Genomic DNA, 19,727 nt, shown 5'->3' on the forward strand with positions numbered 1-19,727 from the left:
CAGTACCTAGGCTTTGTGTTTGTTTTTATCTCTTTATTGACAAAAGGCACAGGTACAGAGCTTAAGAGGAAGACAACACACAAATGGACATGAACAAACATGGGAAATGTAGTTTTTACTCCTGTTCCTTATCCTCTCCGTGGGTGATGACGTAGCACAGGTTTTTGTAGTCCAAGTTGCCAGCCACATCCAAGGGGAAGTTCGTGAACATCTGGTTTACCTAGGTAAATTTTGTAAAAATGCTCTTGATTAAAATGCATTCAACGATTTTTTATATAATTTAATATTGAATTGTGCCTTTGCATTTCAGAAAAAAGAAAAGTATATTACCTCAGCCTCAGTAAATTTGTCAGCCTGGGACATAAGGTGATATTTGATCCTGTGAGGAGAAACAAAATAAATAAATGAAATGCTGTGCATTTCAAGGAGACTTTGGACTTTAAAGTCAGTGATGTGCCGAAAGGTTTTTACATTTCCGTAAATTTACTTACTCTTCTCCTTTAAGGATTCCTGTGCCCTCTTGGTCGAAGATCTTAAAGGCATTGAGAATAGTCTCCTCGGGGTCTGTACCTGTCAGTCACAGAAAGGTAACCGATTATAGATTATTCTGTAACTATAATAGTCAAATATACTCTTATACATGTCAAAAGCAGAATGCAACTTTCTCCAACAATTACTCATATCTTTGTTAATTAAAGGGATAGTTCACCCAATAATGAAAATTCTGTCAACATTTACTCACCCTCAAGTTGTTCCAAACCTGTATGCATTTCTTTCTTCTGCTGAACACAAAAGCAGATATTTTGAAGAATGTCGGTAACCAAACAGTTGACTTCCTTAGTATTTTTTTCTCCATACTATAGAAGTCAATGGGGCCCATTAACTGTTTGGTTACCCATATTCTTCAAAATATCTTCTTCATACAGGTTTGGAACAACATGAGGGTGAGTAAATGATGACAGAATTTTCATTATTGGGTGAACTATCCCTTTAATTAACAAAGATATGAAAATTTTTGGAGAAAGTTGCATTCAAAATCTATGCGTCTGATGCTAAACTATACAATTCATATATCAGTATGCAGCTTGCCTGATGTCTGCTGGGTTCTGCTGCTATTTACACCTCATTAGCATCATTATCATTTCAATTCTGATAAATTTGATTCTTGCCTTTGAGCTTCTCTCCAAACATGGTGAGGAAGACGGTGAAGTTAATGGGGCCGGAGGCTTCCTTTAGCATCTCATCAAGCTCATCGTTGCCAACATTGAGACGTCCTGCCAAACACGCACATACAAAGATATACATTAATACAGACTGCCACTACTTCTGATAGTTCGAATGTAGTGGGAGTAGACCATTACAAAGTTCATAGATGTTTAATGCAATGAAATACTAATGAGACAAGATTACAGAGCCAGGGAAAATAATAATTAGCCTGGGTATTTTTCGCTTTACTTTTAAAAGACAAAGTTTTAGAATTTTGAGAGGAAAAAAATAACAAAATGTACTTGAATTGTTGTGCTGGCGTTATAATTTGTATAAAAAATATTTATATTATAAAAAAATAATAAATTAGAAAGATTTTACTGCTATATATTAATTTATCAATGCTTTCATAGAATGGTTTTGCATCTAAATCTGTTAAACAGTGCTATAATCACATTTAGGCTTCACAACATTCAGTACGGGGACTAAAGAGGACACACTGTAACCCTTAGAACAATACTCTTGTTGTTCAATAGGATAAACACCTTTAAGTACACGTTCAGAAAAAAAGGTACAGAAGCTGTCACTGTGGCTGTACCTTTTCAAAAGGTACACCTTTGTACCTAAATATTGGTCCCTCAAAGGTACATATCGGTCCCAAAAGTGTACATATTAGTACTTAAATGGCAAATATCAGAATCCTTTTGAAGGGTACTGTCCCAGTGATAGCTTTTGTACCTTTTTTCCTGAGTTTTTACAGTATTTTACAGACAGGCATTTAGTGAGGCTTCACACACCCAGAGCAGCAAATGTGTCCCTCAGGTCGTTTTTGTCAATAAAGCCATCTCTGTTCTGGTCCATGATGGTGAAAGCCTAGAGAAGCATTCAGATTTACAGAGGTAAGTACCAAAAAATATGCTAAAATAAAATGTTTAAGTAAGTGATTCCTAGAAATGACCCACCTCTTTAAACTCCTGGATCTGTGACTGCTCAAACATGCTAAACACATTGGAGCTGGCAGCTTCCTTCTTCTTGGCCTTCTTTGGTGCCTGGGATTCAAAGCAAAAACAAGTTAGATATTTTTTCCCCCCTGTCTATTTAAATGTAATTTTGAAGCACATAAAACTTAAAAATTCATGCAAGAATTACATGATCAGCAAAGACGTTTGCTATAATACATTTTAACCGCTCTACGGCACAAAATGAACTCTGCCGAGTTTGACAATGAGAGCTGTCAAAATGTGTCCCTATTCAAATACATCATGAATTTAGTTGCATTTAGTCCGAAATCTTACAAATGAAACACAGATAGGCTATATATATTGACTTCTGGAACAGTTACTCACTGAGAAGCTTCCTGAAATTTAAAGAAAAAAAGTTTCTCTCATAACAAAGATCAAGGTTAATTAAAATCACCCTTTTCAAAAGATATAGAAAGAAATACATGTACAAAACCTTCCATTGCATGTACTTTCTAAAATAAAATACAATATTCTCTCAGTCAGAAGACCAACGCCACTCAGTTTCACCACCATTTCCATGTTAAGATAGGACGAAGCAAAGAGACACGGTCCTACCATTGTGAAGAGCTTCTCTTTACTCTTTTCTTGGTCTCAAAAGCCTGAGGGACACTCAAACATCGTCGGTTTCCAGCTATATATTGGCACAATTGGCTTGACGGCCCACCTGTTCTATGTTTAGACAAAGGAGGAGGCACAACAGAAGAATACTTGCCATATAGAGAATCACCAACCCTACCAGCCCCCAGTTATTGTTACGGACAGATGCTAGGTGATGTGATCGGAGTGTATGGGCTTTGCTATCTTAGGATCATTGGAAGCACCCTAACCCCCTAAGACTCTTCTACACGCCTAATGTGTCGTTTAAAGGCCGTGTGAAGCCGGCTAGCTTCTCACATCACTGCGTTTGGTCAGATGTTGACGCAATGTCTCCGCTACATGGATTACTTTAATTATTTGATGCCCTTGTTAGATTGGTGATCATTAGTATAGACACTTCTGACCGGCTTACAAGACACAGTTAGGAGGCTTATAACACAGACATGCAAGTCTAACTTGAGTGTATTCGATGAGAATAAAACATTCTGGAGAGATGAATCCATGAAACATTTATTTATACTTTTTAGACTTAAAGGTATGCTTAAATGAATTGCAACAGCAGACAACATACTCATATATGCACCTGTGCATTGCATTTTTATCACTTATTCTTCAGAAATGTTATATTCATTGCAACTATCTACTCTTATTTTATTCTGCTCAGTTACACAGTTTTTGTAGTATTGATTATTATATTTTGTACAGTCTTTGTATCGGGGAGAATGGGGCTAGTTGTCACACTTTTAACTCTGTTGATTTATTTTAAACATTTATTATATTGTTTATTTATTTTTTAAAACATCTGCTTTGGTCTACATTGTTATTAACTGACACTAAAACTGCAACTAAAACCATAAAAAAAAATTTATTGCTTCAAATAAAGTAAACGTAAACTGAAACAAACTTAAACGTAGGCAACATTTCTCATTTAGTTAAACTTGTACTAAAATTACATTAATAAATTAAAGTAATAAAAACATTTTTTTTGGAAAAAGTAAAACTAATTAAAATAAAAAAAGCAGTAGTATCTCAATGATTCTATCTATCCATCTATCCATCCATCCATCCATCCATCCATCCATCCATCCATCCATCCATCCATCCATCCATCCATCCATCCATCCATCCATCCATCCATCCATCCATCCATCCATCCATCCATCCATCCATCCATCCATCCATCCATCCATCCATCCATCCATCCATCCATCCATCCATCCATCCATCCATCCATCCATCCATCCATCCATCCATCCATCCATCCATCCATCCATCCATCCATCCATCTAATCTACCCACCCTTGTCTTTAAAGGACAATTAAAACATTTGGTTAAAATCCACTGCCAGAAAAAAAACTCCCAAACATATGTATAATTGGACTTTTCCAAATTCTGATTGTGATTTATCGGCATGTATAGGGCAAAACAATAGCATATGATTGAAATGCACGCATATGGAACTCATCCGTTTGAATCCAGTCATTATAAGATGTGAGTTATAGTCAATCCCTTGGCTTTAATTCAGCATGCAACTCTTATGAACATATTGTTTCTACTTTGTCTCCCATTATCTGTTGCGAACAATTGGGCTGAACAAAAGCCATTCTCAGCACTACAAATATAGCCAGGCATCCCATGCTTGCCAGATTTAAATGTGCTCTTGCAAACAGCCAAGTATTGTGCCGTCAGACTGCCGTAAATAATCTGTCCAGCTATCCTGGCACGACAGCAGGCTGTGTAAAGCTTGTTTTAGCAGTGTCCTCGCAGACAACTGAACGAACACTGTCCAAAAGAGATGCTAGGAATGCCACTGTGATCTACTGCTTGGCATTGTGCATGTATGTGTGTGTGTGTGTGTAGTGTGCTGTGTGCCCATGTTAGGAGTGTGACCAGCAGGTGGGGGGCGAGAAGGAGTCAAGGTCTGCTTATGTGTGCTAGCAGTAACACAACTGATCGGGAGCCTGGCGGGGAAGTGTCAGCTTCCTACAGCTGCTTCTTACTGTCAATCAAATTAGCCATATGGTTCCATCACACCTTAACAGGCCTGTGAATACAGCCTGCTTTACATGAGAACACTGAGAGGATGCATTTAGTCGTTTTTGATGTTCCTCTCATTATTTTTTATGGAAAAGGTACGTTTTGATCTCTCTCGTATATATTATTAAAATGTAGGCTACATAATGCTTGATTTTTAAGTTTTTCCATTAATATTGTAAAATATTATGACAATTAAAAAAATTATATTTGAATGTATTTTCAATTGTAATTCATGCAATTTTCAGCTTCAGTGTCACATGATCCTTCAGAAAGCATTCTAATATGCTGATTTGCTGCAATGTTGAATCATGTTGAAAACAGTTGTTCTGCTTATTTTTTTGTGGAAAACTGTGATACATTTCTTTTGAGGATTCTTCGATGAATTTAAAGAACAGCATTTATTTAAAATATAAATAATTGTTTAAGATTGTAACCATGCGTCTTTACTTTCACTTTTGATCAGTTTAATGGATCCTTGCTGAATCAAAGAATTCATTTCTTTAAAAAAAATCTACACACACACACACACTAGTTTTATACACCAGGAATTGCATTCATTTAATTTTTGTTTATACTTTTTGTTTAGCATTGTTTACATTTAAATTATAGTGGTGCTATTAGTTGAAGTTTGTTTGCCTGCAGATGGAGCAGTTTACCCAATTTTATGAACTACAATGTAAGTTTCTAAAGATGATATTCCCCCATCCTACAAAGCCTATTACCTGTACAATTAGATCTTAATGGATGTATTTACACAGAAAATTAAAATATACAAGCCATTTATATTTCAAATGTTGTCATAAAGTACGTATAATTTACAGTAAAAATGAATTTCTGTTTATGACTAGAATTCAGACACCTGTCCATTGATCATCACACACAGGTGTGCATGAGATAAGTCAGACACATCCCCGGAACAATGCCCTCCTCACATCTCTGCTTGTCTCTTCATTATGTTCTCTTGCCATGTCTTTGCATCTCCATAATTAAAATCTAATCCTGCATGCCGACTTTTTAAACGAGGACTAGCCTCAAGAGGAGGCTTATTTGATTAAAAAAGGGGAAGGGTAGAGGAGGGAGTCCTCCACAGCTCGGCAGGCAGGAGAGACAGCTCTTAATTGTGCTCCCATGAGGTGTGCGCACGCCTGGGCGGAGAGAGGGGGGGCTGGGTGCTCAGAGGCTCCAGTGGGCCTGAAAAAACAAACCGCCAGTGGGACTGGCTCTCCTGCGCGGCTCCCCTGGTGTCTCCGAGAAGGGAACCGAGGGGAGGAGCACTTATCAGGAGCCACGGGACTCTACGAGCTTCCAATTCTCACTCCGCCCTGCAGGGTCTGATCTGAACCCCCCCCTCTCCCTCTCCCTCTCCGTCTCTGTGTGCGGTGGTGAGGGTGAGAAGCAGGCCTGCTCTACAGATGAACGTAACTGAACGTAACTCTGGAATCCGGCTGTATAAATGAAGGTTAATTGCTCATTGTTCACTTAAGGTTTAAACCGTGGCACTTGACTTTCTTCCATAGCTCCTGGTTTATTTTTGGTTTTACATACATGCAGGGGCGTGGCTAGAAATGTTGGGCCCTATGAAAGAATATGAGGTTGGGCCCACCCCACCCATTCCATTAATAAAATCGATCTCTGGGGGCCCCAAAAGTGTGTGGGCCCTTAGAATCGTCCTAACTTTTCCCCCCTTAGCGGCACCCCTGCATACATACTCGTTTTCTTTTGCATGGTAGGCTACTATAAAATATATTTTGTACCATAATGATCACTATCTTGTTTTTATTTAAATGCTGTTTTACTAGTTACACAGTTGGTTCGAACTGTATTTTATAGGTTCTGAGCTTGTACTCTGCACAAGAACAATGAAGTTGAATCTAATCTACAAAATAAAAAACAAAAAAGGATTCAAAGAGGTAAAACTAGGCCATATTAGAAAGATCATTAAAGTAGGTAGAATTTAGCAACATTATTACAAAAAATGTTTCTCTGCATTATTTTCAGTTTTTGACTGTATTAAATACTTTTTGACTGTAAAAGAGCAAATGATCACAGAATATGAACTGTGCACATATACGTGCACATATATTTTCACATGTAATATAATAATATTTTACTTAATACATAAAATACACTATATATATCTATATATCTGAGAATTATTTTTTTTATATGTAATATATTTTACTTAATATATGTAATTGTTTATGTGTGTGTGCGTTTCTGTCCGTGTATTATGTAATATAATAATAATAATAATAATACAAATAACTACAAACAGTAATTATTACTATTATTTAAAAACTTACTTTCCAAGAATCGTTGGCTAAATGTGATTGTTCATCACCAGTAGGCCTAATTGAATAATAATAATAATAATACCATTTTACTGAGTATAAAATATATTCATCTAATCAGCGTAATCAGTTTCCAGGAATTAACCCAGCTAAAGACCGATTGGTTATCATCACTAATTGTAACAATTAATACGATTACTTTGGATCATCTACCATGAACAATGAGTTGAGACGCTATTATGTGCACCCAATAGAGGGCGCCACTCTCCAAGTTCAAGTTCAAAAGCAGTATTTACAATTCATCAGGAATCGACCGGACAAGGGTTCATGATATAACATCAAACCATCTAATGCCTCCATCTTAAACACCGTCCATTACCATTTAAAATGCATATTGCTTTATGCAGTATGTATATGGAGAAGAGCTAGCTTGTGTTCCTCTTTATTTAAGCTATCGATCGCCGTATCCACATTCTTCACGCAAGATTGCCCATAAAATCAATATAATACTATTGGTTTTAGAGTAGGCTACAAAACAGAGGGTAAGTGGACATTTAGACAACAAACACATTATTAGACAATAGCGTACACAAAAGAACATCTGATATATTTTAAGAGGGATAAAGATATAAAACCAAATCAAAAATCAATATATCAGGTGTGCGAATACAAAAAACAGGCCAGCCGATTCTTGATTTGACTATGAGAAGCATAAAAACAAATAATCTACGCGTTCCGTTCGCGTTGTTCGCCTCACGTCAGGTCTGATCAGTGTCTCGCAATATCTATCTATAGTGATAAAAAAATCAATAAACGTATAAACTCTCTTCTTATAACGGATAAAACATATCCAGCATCCCCCTCCCCGCTCCTGCGCCACGGGGGGCTCGATTAAACACGGAAACTCCATCCCGCGTTTTCTGCCTTTTATTTAGGACGGTCTCAATAATTGTTTTCAGTAGCCCTATTCAATATCGCAGGTTGGCGTTCGTTCGATAACTCCATTCCGCGCGCGCCCGCGCTGTTCGATCTGCTCCGCTCCGTGTTTTGCGCGCGCTCCCCCGCCTCTCTCTCTCTCTCTCGCGCTGAACTCCAGCCCCTCTCGCGCTCTCTCTATCAGCCTTTCATTCCGTCTCAATATGTCTCAAGATGGCGGCCAATGCGGGATCGATGTTTCAATATTGGAAACGCTTTGATTTGCAGCAGCTCCAGGTCAGCTCTCTTTCGCTTTGTATTCGCTGTGTGTGCCGGTAAGCCGGTCCCGGGGAGCGTCGCGCTGAGAGGCTGGCGCGTCGCTCTCGCGTCGGGTCTTTCGCCGGGTTCGGTGCCCATTGATTAAAGCGGCTCTCGCGCTGATCGGAAATTGATCCTCTTTGTTCAATTCCCATCGATCAACCATCACGGTCAAGGTGGATGCGGCCACTTTGGCAATGGGAGCCCGAAGGTTTCCCGATTCTTTCCTGCTCCTTTCCATCCCCGGATGTTTTGGGAATAGTTTGTGCTGAAGAGATTTAGATAGTATGTTTGTTGAAATAATTTTGTGTTTAGAAGTGTGTCGCGCTACACGGGTGGCGCTGTGCTGGACCGAGACGTTATTGCTTAGTAACGAGAGAGGTGTTAGACTGCCTTCCTTTTTATATTTCACATCGTTTATTGTTTACTAGCACTTTTTGTGTGACTCTAGAAGTTTATAAAGTTAGCAAACTCAAAGTTCAGCTTCAGTAGTTAAGTTTAAATCGAAGACGGAATTGGCTGCTAAACCTGCGCCAGACAGGAACAATTAAACCCAAAACAATAAACAAACACGAACGGATGAAGGATTTTGTGAAATATAGATGTGGGACACTAGAAAAGAAGGTTTGTTTCGCTATTCAGTTACAAAATGCGACTAAATAGCTCTTCAAAACAAATTAATGCAATGTCTTTTTTTCCTTCACATATAACTTGAGTTCTCCTGTTCTACAGAAATATGGATCAAACGAGCGTTTTAACACTGGCGGAACGTAACGATTCTGTTTGCTCTGCATTTGTTCTGGTATAATATTGTTATTGTTTTTTTTTTTAAATCGATTAGGTGTCAAAGTCAGAACTCTTTCGTCTTTCGTTATTTGTAATGTTCGTGCTGTAGGAGTATGAAGTGCATTTGTTACGTTTGGTTAGGCATAAACAATAGACCCATGATTATATCAATTATTGATTAAGAGTTTATGTATTTATGAACTGAGGTCGCAAAGCTTAGCTTGAAGAAATCGCTGACCTATTTTCCGATCGAACTTTATATTTCCTCTTACCAGTAACCATCTATACATCTTCATAAGCATCACGAGTCATTTAAAAATCGATAACGTATCATGTAAAAATCGATATAACTCGATAGTAACAAGTAAACGACCTTTTTGGATTGACAAGATTTTCTGGTTTATAAGTTTTTAAGAATTTGCTTATTTTTAACAAATTACATTTTTTTGTGTCAAATATACTAAAATAAAACTAATTTAAAGCAGAATGGAGAATCCTTTACGTGCATGTGTTGCGATATGTTCTGGGATGCTATTCAGTTTTTGTGTGACATTAATATGTAATTGTCAAACATTGCCAGACTCGTTGCATGTCAGATGTTTTGCTGTTTGATTATGTTGTGTTTCTAGGAAAATAATTTATTTAATTAGGTTCCAGACATATATTCTTTAACATAAAGGGACCACACACACAGCTAGGCATCTGATGTGGAGACTCTAAATTTTCAGTGCTCTCCCTCCCTTCTTCCTCCTCTCTCTCTCTCTCTCTCTCTCTCTCTCTCTCTCTCTCTCTCTCTCTCTCTCTCTCTCTCTTTCTCTCTCTCTCTCTCACTCTCTCTCTTTCTATCTGTCTCCCAGGCTGATAAGAACTGGCATCAGCGAGTTCAAGCATTGATGATGTCATGGATGCTATCTTGTTTTGTTTCTTGCTACTTTTGTGTTTTTATTCAGACCTCTAAATCATTATTTTTCATTGTTTTAAACGACTTTATCTATTTCTTGTTTTTTTCTGATTAACTCCACTGATTTAAGCTTAATTAATGCCTCCATGTGAATCAGATGTCTCAGATTACCCTGCAAAAACCACACCAGACAGTGGAAGAAAGTCGTCTGTATTATAATTTCCCCAAACGTATGACTCCAAGCAGACCTTTTTGTCTCATGTATCCAGAACTTTTTGTTTGTCGGTGTCACCTGCTGCCTCCTGTCACCACGTGGCTCTGAGGACTGTGGATGCAGGTGAGGTGTAAGCGTACCTCCCTTAGTGTGTGGTCCCGAGTTTTCGTGCGTCAACACAGAGATTAGCGATTGACGCAGGCAGTACTGCCACCATCAAGATGTGAGCAGACTCTCTTGTCTGGACCTGCGTTGGGGCACTGTGATGACTTTAAAATCTGTTTGATATCTTTAATGAGGGGCACATGGGCCGGCTGCGGTACACTGTGTACCTAAACACCATACGAGTGTAATCTGTTGCATTTTTGGTTCCTTTGTGGTTACTGTATGATTGGCACGGCTGTGTCTTAGAGATCTTCTACAATATTCCTGTGAAGAGTTTCAGCAGGTTTGGATGTTAGACATTAGTTGTGCTATCATCAGCTTTTCTTATGGCAATATTTAGATAATTAACTGATTACTCGATAAATCTTGATGCTATTTGCATTTTAATATTTGGTAACTCTTTTGTTTAGAGTCCAATTCTCACTATTAATTAGTTGCTTAATAGCATGCATATTACTGGGATATTAGCTAACTTTATTAGTACTTATGAAGCACATATTAATGCTTTTTTCTGCATGACCATATTCTAAATCCCTTAATCCTACCCAATACCTAAACTTAACAACTACCTTACTAACTATTAATAAGCAGTAATTAGGAGTTTGATGCAAAAAAGTTTCCTATTATGCCTTTTTACGAAGTCTTGATTTAGTTTTTGTGGTGTACTGGAATAGCTATGTTTTCATGCTTGATTTTTTTCAATTTTTCATATATTTTATATTATTACAGCATCTCTCTCTCCCCAGTCTGGCTCAAACAGGCAGATTTCGATGAAGCCCCTCCTTTCGAAATACAAAATGTACTGTGATTGGTTAGCTGGCCTAGTGTGTTGTGATTGGTACCACTTAGCGTGTTTGGGAAATGTCCCGCCCTTCCATAACTGTGAGTTCTTCTCTAGTGTAAATATTGAGGATAGCCTAAATTTCAAACCAATTCAAGCCCGATTCAGACCCTGACAACAATGTTAACGAACAAGAGGATTGTGTAGAACGCGTTTCATGCACAGACTTTGTTAGCATGGATTTCACAGGAGTTTCAGAGATGTTTTTTGTAAAAAAAAATTCAATATATTATAGAGATATGATGTTATCCACCATTTAATCATGATTTTTGTTGGAAAACTATGGTAATACAAACATTAATCGATCACAAAACCGAAGTTAATTTTCCTAATGAGCGGTGAACCGTCTTACAAAAGCGAGAGCTTACAAAAGCTACAGAAAAGAAGCTGTTCTCCATAAAATGAAGAAAAAAGGTCACAGATAAACATTGGGGTTATAACGTTCATGAACAGTGTTTAAAATAAGTTCGTGAGCCTTAGGAAGGTCAAACAAAGAGTTTTGTAAATGTTATTGAAAAATTAGTGTCTTTGACATAGCAACAACACTGTCTTCTCTAATGCAGTTCAACCTGGCCTTGTCCCATTTTTTGCGTATTCCGGGGGGTTGGGGATTATTTAAATGAGTACCATTGTGACTTCATAAGATTAGGAAAAACTGCGTTGTAGTCCAAACGAGCCGTTCGTTGTAGTTCTTGAAAAATGCAATTCTGTTCAAATAAAACATTGAGCTTTATAACCTTGCAGATCTTTTTTATGCTCAAACAGCAACCTTACACACTAACTAAAGTTGAAAAAGTGGAAAAGCATAATAGGACCCCTTTAGTAGTTAGTTAATAATGAGAATTGGACCCTAAATTAAAGTGTGACTGAATATTTTTGAGGAGATTCATCACTTGCAATTAGAGTATTTTATATATATATATATATATATATACATACACACATCACTTATTGAATTGAGCACCAGTATTTTGACTTGAAGTTTTGGTAATAACTGTCTGACTGACACCTGACTGGATTCGAAAGACACGGGAAAGTCCCTAAAAAGTAACCAGGAATGTCGCCACGTGTCTGTGAAAATGCGGGTAAACTACTTTTAGGCATGGTTTTAATGCTGACATGAAAGATGAATAGAACAACAGCGTCTCTGTGGAGCCCACCCCACACATTCACACAGACTCAGATCCTGACCACTTCAAAACCAAGCCAACTATATGAGGCCCCAAAACAACACATATATTTGCATGTGGGCTCTGCAAATTTAGCCTCAAAGTAAAGCACTTCAATTGACTTTTGTATTTGTCTAATTTCACAAGTTAGATGCATTATAAACTCTACAAGGCTCTTTGAGTATGCACTTGAGAAAAAAGTCACTTTATATTAGCTTTCTTGAACTACTATGTACTTGCATAAAAGATAGTTTGATACAACAATGTACTTTTTTTTTATTCTCGTGTATTGTAAAAACACTTGCTGCTCTTGAGGTTGGACACGGGTAAGGCTAAGGACAGGTTTGGTGGAATGGTTAGGTTTAAGGGTTGGCATAACAACAGTGTAATTATAGAAGTAATGGTAGCACTTTATTTACAGTCCTGTTTTGCATGAACATACAATGTAGTAATGACACTGACTGGGTATTATTACAGAAATGAATTACCACTGTATATTTACTTGTAGGTGTTGGTTACACTTTATTTTAAGGTGTTCGTGTTACAGTGTAATAAAACATTTAAGTACTGAGTAATAATAAGTATCTACATGTACTTACTTTAGGGTTAGGGTTAGGTTTAGGGTTTGGTTTGTGGCTAGTTACATGTTATTATGCATCATTTACTATTTTTAGTAAAGTAAGTACATGTAACAAGGGCACTGTAAAATAAAGTATTACCCAGGTATTTTTTTAAATGTAAGTGCAATGTAAAAAACATGTTTACACAATAAGTGCATGCATTCTATCAACTGATTAATTTAAATGTTAGTACATAGTAGTTAAAGACACTTACGGCTGTTTCACACCGCAAGCGTGAGCGGCGCTTGAGTAGCGCGTCAGCGTAACTACATCGTCACTGCAGCTGCGCGAGAGTATTCGCACCGGAAGCGTTTGTACAGTGTCACAGCAGCGGCTCCAAAGCTACATATAGGCCTAAGCGAGCAATTATTTACAAAGACAACTATAAATTTGTTTTTAGAAGTTGGTAAACCATATAAATGGTAAACAACAAAACAACCAAGAAAACCGCTCCAATCTTGTCGTTTCAGTCATAACCTATTTTCGATATGTTTACAAGAAAGCAAACTCCACGGATAAAACACACACAAAACGGCACACTCGGGTTTGATTTGGGTTGTGCTAGCCTAAGTAGCTGTCTGTGTCCGCCGAAACCCCAGCTTCACTGCTGCTCACGCGACGCCCCTGCTTGATGCTCACGCGCTGCTCCTGTTCCCGGTGTGAATGCACTCATTGATTAACATGCACGCCGAAAAAAATACGCGCTTCCTCTGAGTCCATACTTTCGCGACGTAATGCCGCTTTGACTGTTGGGTAGAAGTCTGTTGTGGAACTCACCAAAAGTGTGCATCAAGGGTGCATATCGGCTGGAAGGTGGGCGCTCGCGAGCCACATTCTGAAACCTAAAATGACCTCTTGTGGACTTAAAGGATTAGTTCACCTCAAATTGAAAATTTCCTAATAACTTACTCACCCCAATGCCATCCAAGATATCCATGTCTTTCTTTCCTCAGTGGAAGAGAAATTAAGTTTTTTGAGGAAAACATTTCTGGGTTTTTCTTCAAATAATGGACTTCAATGACAACCAGCGTTTTGAAGTCCAAATCAATGCAGCTTCAAAGGTCTTTGAAGTGCTTCAACGGACTGTGCACAATCGCAGCTGAGGAGTAGGGTCTTATCTCGCGAACGATAGGTCATTTTCCAAAAAAAAAAAAGCTTTTTAACTACAATTTTTCGGATTGAGCTGATCTGCAACGCGCCGGGAACTACGTCATCACGTTGAATGGTCAGGCTTGATGTCGCCGGCGTCGGTGGAAGTACTGCCCCACTGTATAGAAAGCGACCAAAACAATTTGAACTATCCTTCTTCACACGGTCGAGAATACTTCCACCGACCTTTCAACGTGATGACGTAGTTCCCGGTGCGTTGCAGATCAGCTCAATCCGAACAATTGTAGTTAAAAAGTATATATATATATTTTTTTTTTGAAAATGACCTATCGTTTCGCGAGATAAGACCCTATTCCTCAGCTGCGATCGTGCACAGACTGTTAAAGCACTTCAAAACGCTGGTTGTCATTGAAGTCCATTATTCAAAGAAAAATCCAGAAATGTTTTCCTCAAAAAACTTAATTTCTCTTCCACTGAAGAAAGACAGACATGGATATCTTGGATGGCATTGGGGTGGGTAAATTATTAGGAAATTTTCATTTTGAGGTGAACTAATCCTTTAACGGACACACACAGCGGCCATTGTAATTCCGAAAGACCACAAGTGTTTGGGAAAGGGCCTTAATATAATGTGGGACCCAAAAAACATATATCACTTGGGCTAAATTGGACTGAATTGTACAAAAATGAAAGAAAAAATAAAATTGTGTGGTTTGCGTACGTTAATAGCCTTTTCATATTTGTAAAGACATGAGGAATATTACATGCACAGTATTAAGTTGTCTGTGATTTCACATTACGATTTCCTTTGCTGCGTTGTGACAGGAGATTCAGTCTGTTGCCTTGGTTTGGTTATTAAAAAAACGTAGGCCTAGTTTGTCACTGAAAAGAATAGGTTAGTGATTTCAGATCCGGTAGTCTACTTGAGCACCTTTGTTTTAGTACCAGATCAGCCCAGATGCTGATAATCCTACAGTATTTGAATTACCTACTCTATTAGGTACTGCAATCTAAAATAAGAAGAGTGTAGTTGTCTACCATATGATGGTCGCAGGCTAGCGATGGTGGCCCAAGTATAGCTCCTTTAAAGGGAACTCGGTTCTTGTGTGATAAACTTGATGATGATGTATTTTTATTCGGTCTAAAGAGGCAATCGAACCGTTCCTAAAGGCAGTTCACCTGCCCCCAATCTATAACTTGTGTATGAAATGAAACTGGGTGTGCTTAAATATATTTATAGATGTATACGTGCTTAAATAGATGTTTTTTTTACTATGTAATATGAAGTGGCCAAATAGTTAATGAAAGTGTTTAAGGGAGTGCTTTTTATAGGCTGTTGTGTGCGTGCTGACCCCTCTTTCATTTGCTGATCGGTCTGCACTCGGTTGCTGGAGATAAAGATGGCAGGAAGAATTCAGTGGCCATGGGAATCAGGGGGGGAGGCCATGTGCCAGCACACTCTTTCTCTCTTTCTCTCTCTGTCACCCTCTCTCAGACGCTCATACACACGGTCATTACCTCACTGCCTGCCCCCGTTCGCTGTGTCTGAGGGCTGGAGTTTCACAGGGGGGCCGCTCCCCTCCCGCCCCACACAGGGAAGCCAGAACTCTGACGCCACCAGCATAATTAGCCGTCCATTTCAAATAGAACCCAAGTTGGAGGAGGGGATGAGAGCGCTTGCCCCTCCCACCCCTTCTCTCTTCCTCTCGTTTTCTCTCTTTCTCGCTTCCTTTCGGTCGTACTTTATGGCGTGTTTGGTCTACATGCCTGTGCACTCTTGAAATTCTTTTAGTTTGAAGGAATTTAACGCTTCTGATTTGTTTTACAGTGCAACTGAATTGAGAAAAAGAGTAAATTGCAGAAGACAACTAAAGTTTAATGGCACTATAATGGTCTTTAAGTCAACATAACAGTTTTTTTTACTTTTCATCAAAATGTTTTAAATTAGCTTTCCTCTGAAACAAATGTCCTTTGCTACTGCTGACCTCACAGCACTGGCTATTTGATCATGTTAACTATTAGCCAAATGGTTGGGCATTGTTTTAGCAAACTCACATTCAATCTGGCTTTATTCTAATAGCCTAAATAAGGCCAATTTTTTTATGATCTAATCATTTCCTCATGGATAAAAAGTTCTGACCTCCAGTTTTATTGTTGGATATTCAGTTTCATTTGGAAATGTGTCAGATTAAGGAAGTAAAATGGGTTGAAATTGCAGTTTGTGATGAATTTAAAGCTGTACAATCACAAATTGTAACATGAAAACTACAAATTCAAATGTATACATTTGTTAGAAAACTACACTTCCTTTTAGGGCTTTAACATTTGTGTCCTGGTGGCCGTTCAAAAACTACTTAAAGCCCTGAATGGGGAAAAATGAACTGCTGAGTAATATTTATGTAAAATTGTGTTAAAACAATGCGTCAGGTTATTACTGTGATAGACTGTGGAAAAAAGGTTAGAACAGCGTTTTATTTGCTTCTGTTCAGAAACATCTGGAAAGAGTTTGAGGGAAGTAGTTCTGAATTAAGAGCCATGGGAAAGAGATCTGCTCCGATTGCCCTCTTTCCTGAGCGAAGGAGAGAGAGAGATAAAGTGAGATACTTAAAGGGAAGTTTAGTCCAAATGGTCTTTTTGTATATTGTCACTCAAAAAAGATTTTGTACTTATTTAAAAATCATTACTACTATCTCTTTGTTCCCTGTTATGTGTTCCATGCCATTTAGATTGGTTTTAATGACAACATTAAATTACAATATAAATGATGACTATTTTTCTCATTGTTTTCCAGTGCTTTTATGCAGGTTGCAGGTTTAGAGTCTGTCATAATCAGCCATTTTAAACCTAGCTGGACCATTTGTTGTGATTGCCCCATTTTGAACGTTTCACGCTGCAACCCGATCTATTGTTTTCATACAAGATTCACCAACTCTGTGATGAGAAGAGCATGTTTTTTTTTCCAGTCTTCGCTGCCATTTCGAGGCTCTGCCGCACCACACTAATTTGCTGTAGATATGTTTAAAAAATCACAACCGCTGAGATCAAAGGCCTTGACAAAGCCTGTGACTTTACTGTGCATAAAACTAATGAGGTGCATCTTCCTGTGTCTGGCTGCTTTTTCATCTCGTTGTTGTCTTCTGTAGTCGCTGGTGGTCAATATGCAGATTACAGCAACCCTTGAGTTACTATAAATCTGCAAATTTCATTTTGAACGAGTGGTGAACGATTCAAACTTTGCTAGCCACGAAGGTTTGATGGTTATCGCCCACTCTGGATTCTTAAGTTAAAGCTGCAGTCTGTAGTTTTTCCTCTTTGTCGCCATCTCTGTTTGAAATCTGCAATTGTAGTTATCCGCGGAATTATCAACTTTACGTGGGTTGTGCCTCGATTCACAGCGCGGATGAATCCAATGTTTTGAGGAGAATGTGCGGCTGTCAGTCACCGCGCCGGTGTGGATACTGGCATTCAGAATCACAGATTCTACTAGCCGAGACTCCTTCTTTAATGTGTACAGATGTGACGTAATGACACAAAGACATGCTCGAATTTCCCGCAGAAATCCACCAGTACCAATGGAATTAAACCATATTACAAGCTTACTGTTTTGAATCGAGCTAAGGCAAGCAGAGAGTTTTGAACACTGGCTGGTTATGTACTTGCTCACAAATTTATTTGGGATAATTTTTAACCCCAAAAAGTTACCGACTGGAGCTTTAACATGAAATCAAAATGATTGGAAAGTACAGTTATTGGCTCTGAGTCTGAAATGACTTTTCACAAACTTTGCTTGTTTCAATCAATCCCTATTGAATAGAATACCACTCTAGATCATTTGAATATTTGTCTCATTACAGAAGTTAAAATGTTTTTGAACACTTAAATCTTTAATGTTGAATGTAATCAACAAATTATTGGTGAAACTAGCTAGCGCTAAACCTGACAGCTATGGCGACTTTGCTCAAAATCAACATGAAATCAAAATTGACTGCATTTACTTTATAAATACAATTTCCAAGTCTTTTTGTGGGTGATGAATGCAAGTTATTCCAAAGATACAAATGTTCATCTTCCATCTCTAAACTGACGCCGCCAAACTGTTTTCTCATCCTAAATCATTGAATATTTTATTATCCTAGAAATTGTGCCATATCAGATAACTAAAATTGTTTGCGGACACGGTTTCTTGTTGACGTCAACCACAAACTATTGATAAAACTATTAGCTAGCGCTCAGAACTGATGTCACTTTCCTGCCCTAAACTGCAATTTTGTTATCCTCAGAATATGTTGCATTTCATAACTAAAATTGTTTGCAAACACCGTTATATATTCATCTCAACTGCGAGTTATTGGTAAAAATATAGCCAACAGTGAAGCCAAACCACTATTTATCCAACACAAAACACAAAATGACTCGTCATGATCTTGTATTCGATCCAAGCAGCAGGCAGACATTGTCCCTCGCTCGATAATTTACTGGGCAAGATTTTGTTTGAAAAATAGAGATTGTATTTGCTCTTTAAATATCAGCGTATCGATCGCACACGGCGGCAGAGGCCGAAGACTCGCAGTCGGAACTGTTAATGTGTGGGAGACTCGAGAGACTGGAATCTCACTCACATGCCATGTTTGATAAAAGCCCAGCTCTTAGGGGGCTATGAACAGTCCATTTCAGCTGAGGAGAGGAGGAGGCGCGCACCTCTCTTTCTCCCTTTATCTCTCTCGCTCTCCTTCCCTCTCGTTTTCTTACCGCTCGCTGTGAGGGATGATTGAAAAGCTGGAGTTTCCATCAGCGGCTGTCAGCTGTAAATGTACTCAGACTGCTGAAACAGCCCTGCGTTGTTGCTGACCGTGGCATGGGCCAGAGGATGTAGCGCCATATTGCATCGTGTGTAGTGTGCCAGCATAATCAGGTGTGAATAAGTAGGTCAGCTGTGGTCTGTGTTTCGCATTGCCAGTTGGTATTTCTGACAGCAGCAGCCCAGAGTTTTTGTGCAGTCGGAGGTTTGCGGATTGTTGAGGTTGATGACTGTTTGCGGGAAGAGTTGGACTTTTGCAGCTTTTGTGTCCACATGAAGGATGAATCACATTTGTGTTGGGTTACATAAGATACCAACCCTTTGGCGGGACGACCCGAGCGCTTTTTAGATTTGAACTCTTTTTTATTTCTGTCCTTTCTCATTCGGACTCTCTGGTTGGCATGAAGCCTTGGTTTGATTGCCAACTGAGAAAGTGCTATGGCTGTATCAGGATACCTGTCGTAAGGTGACACACTCTTTTGTCCGCTGGTCTTGCGCATCGACTCCCTTTGAGCGCTTTCTGTCGAGAGACATCTGGACTGTTGTTTAACTTTGCTGTCTCAAGCACAAACAGGTGTTTTTGTGACTAAATGAATGGATTAACCAGCAGACCCAGAAACCGTTCCACTCCAGACTCCAATGCCAATTTTTTTTTTTTAACCTTCTGCTGTGTGCGTAATCCTAGAGATATAAATAGCCTTCCTCAATAAGAACTGGAAGGAAGGGCACATGCACAG

The 19,727-nt window shown here is 38.6% G+C and overlaps 2 protein-coding genes across 15 annotated transcripts in view; one reads left to right on the forward strand and one right to left on the reverse strand.

Moving 5' to 3' along the window:
- Positions 1 to 18: 18 nt before the first annotated feature.
- Positions 19 to 19,068, reverse strand: myl10 (myosin, light chain 10, regulatory). Of its 2 annotated transcripts, none has more exons than XM_077242361.1 (7): positions 18,942 to 19,068; positions 2,169 to 2,255; positions 2,004 to 2,079; positions 1,170 to 1,274; positions 492 to 570; positions 331 to 379; positions 19 to 220 (listed from the first exon to the last, which is right to left on the reverse strand). In XM_077242361.1, the coding sequence occupies exons 2-7, from the start codon at positions 2,202 to 2,204 to the stop codon at positions 116 to 118; spliced, it is 450 nt and encodes a 149-aa protein (XP_077098476.1). In that variant the 5' UTR covers positions 2,205 to 2,255; positions 18,942 to 19,068; the 3' UTR covers positions 19 to 115. The 2 variants fall into 2 exon arrangements, with proteins under 2 accessions (XP_077098476.1, XP_077098475.1); XM_077242360.1 differs by lacking the exon at positions 18,942 to 19,068 and adding an exon at positions 2,784 to 2,901.
- cux1a (cut-like homeobox 1a) overlaps positions 7,531 to 19,727 on the forward strand; it is a 126,350-nt gene continuing 114,153 nt past the window's right edge. For 7 of the 13 annotated variants that reach the window (XM_077242335.1, XM_077242339.1, XM_077242341.1 and 4 more), the window contains exon 1: positions 8,225 to 8,365. In XM_077242335.1, coding sequence (XP_077098450.1) covers positions 8,303 to 8,365 — 63 coding nt within the window. In that variant the 5' untranslated portion in view covers positions 8,225 to 8,302. Of the gene's footprint in view, positions 7,696 to 8,216; positions 8,366 to 8,715; positions 9,011 to 19,727 lie in introns of those variants that run through there. The other 6 variants (XM_077242346.1, XM_077242347.1, XM_077242337.1 and 3 more) reach the window with 6 other exon arrangements.

The sequence above is a fragment of the Siphateles boraxobius genome, unplaced genomic scaffold (assembly GCF_051911475.1).
Source record: "Siphateles boraxobius isolate OS27281-9 unplaced genomic scaffold, OSU_SipBor_1 25, whole genome shotgun sequence".
Lineage (NCBI taxonomy): Eukaryota > Metazoa > Chordata > Actinopteri > Cypriniformes > Leuciscidae > Siphateles > Siphateles boraxobius.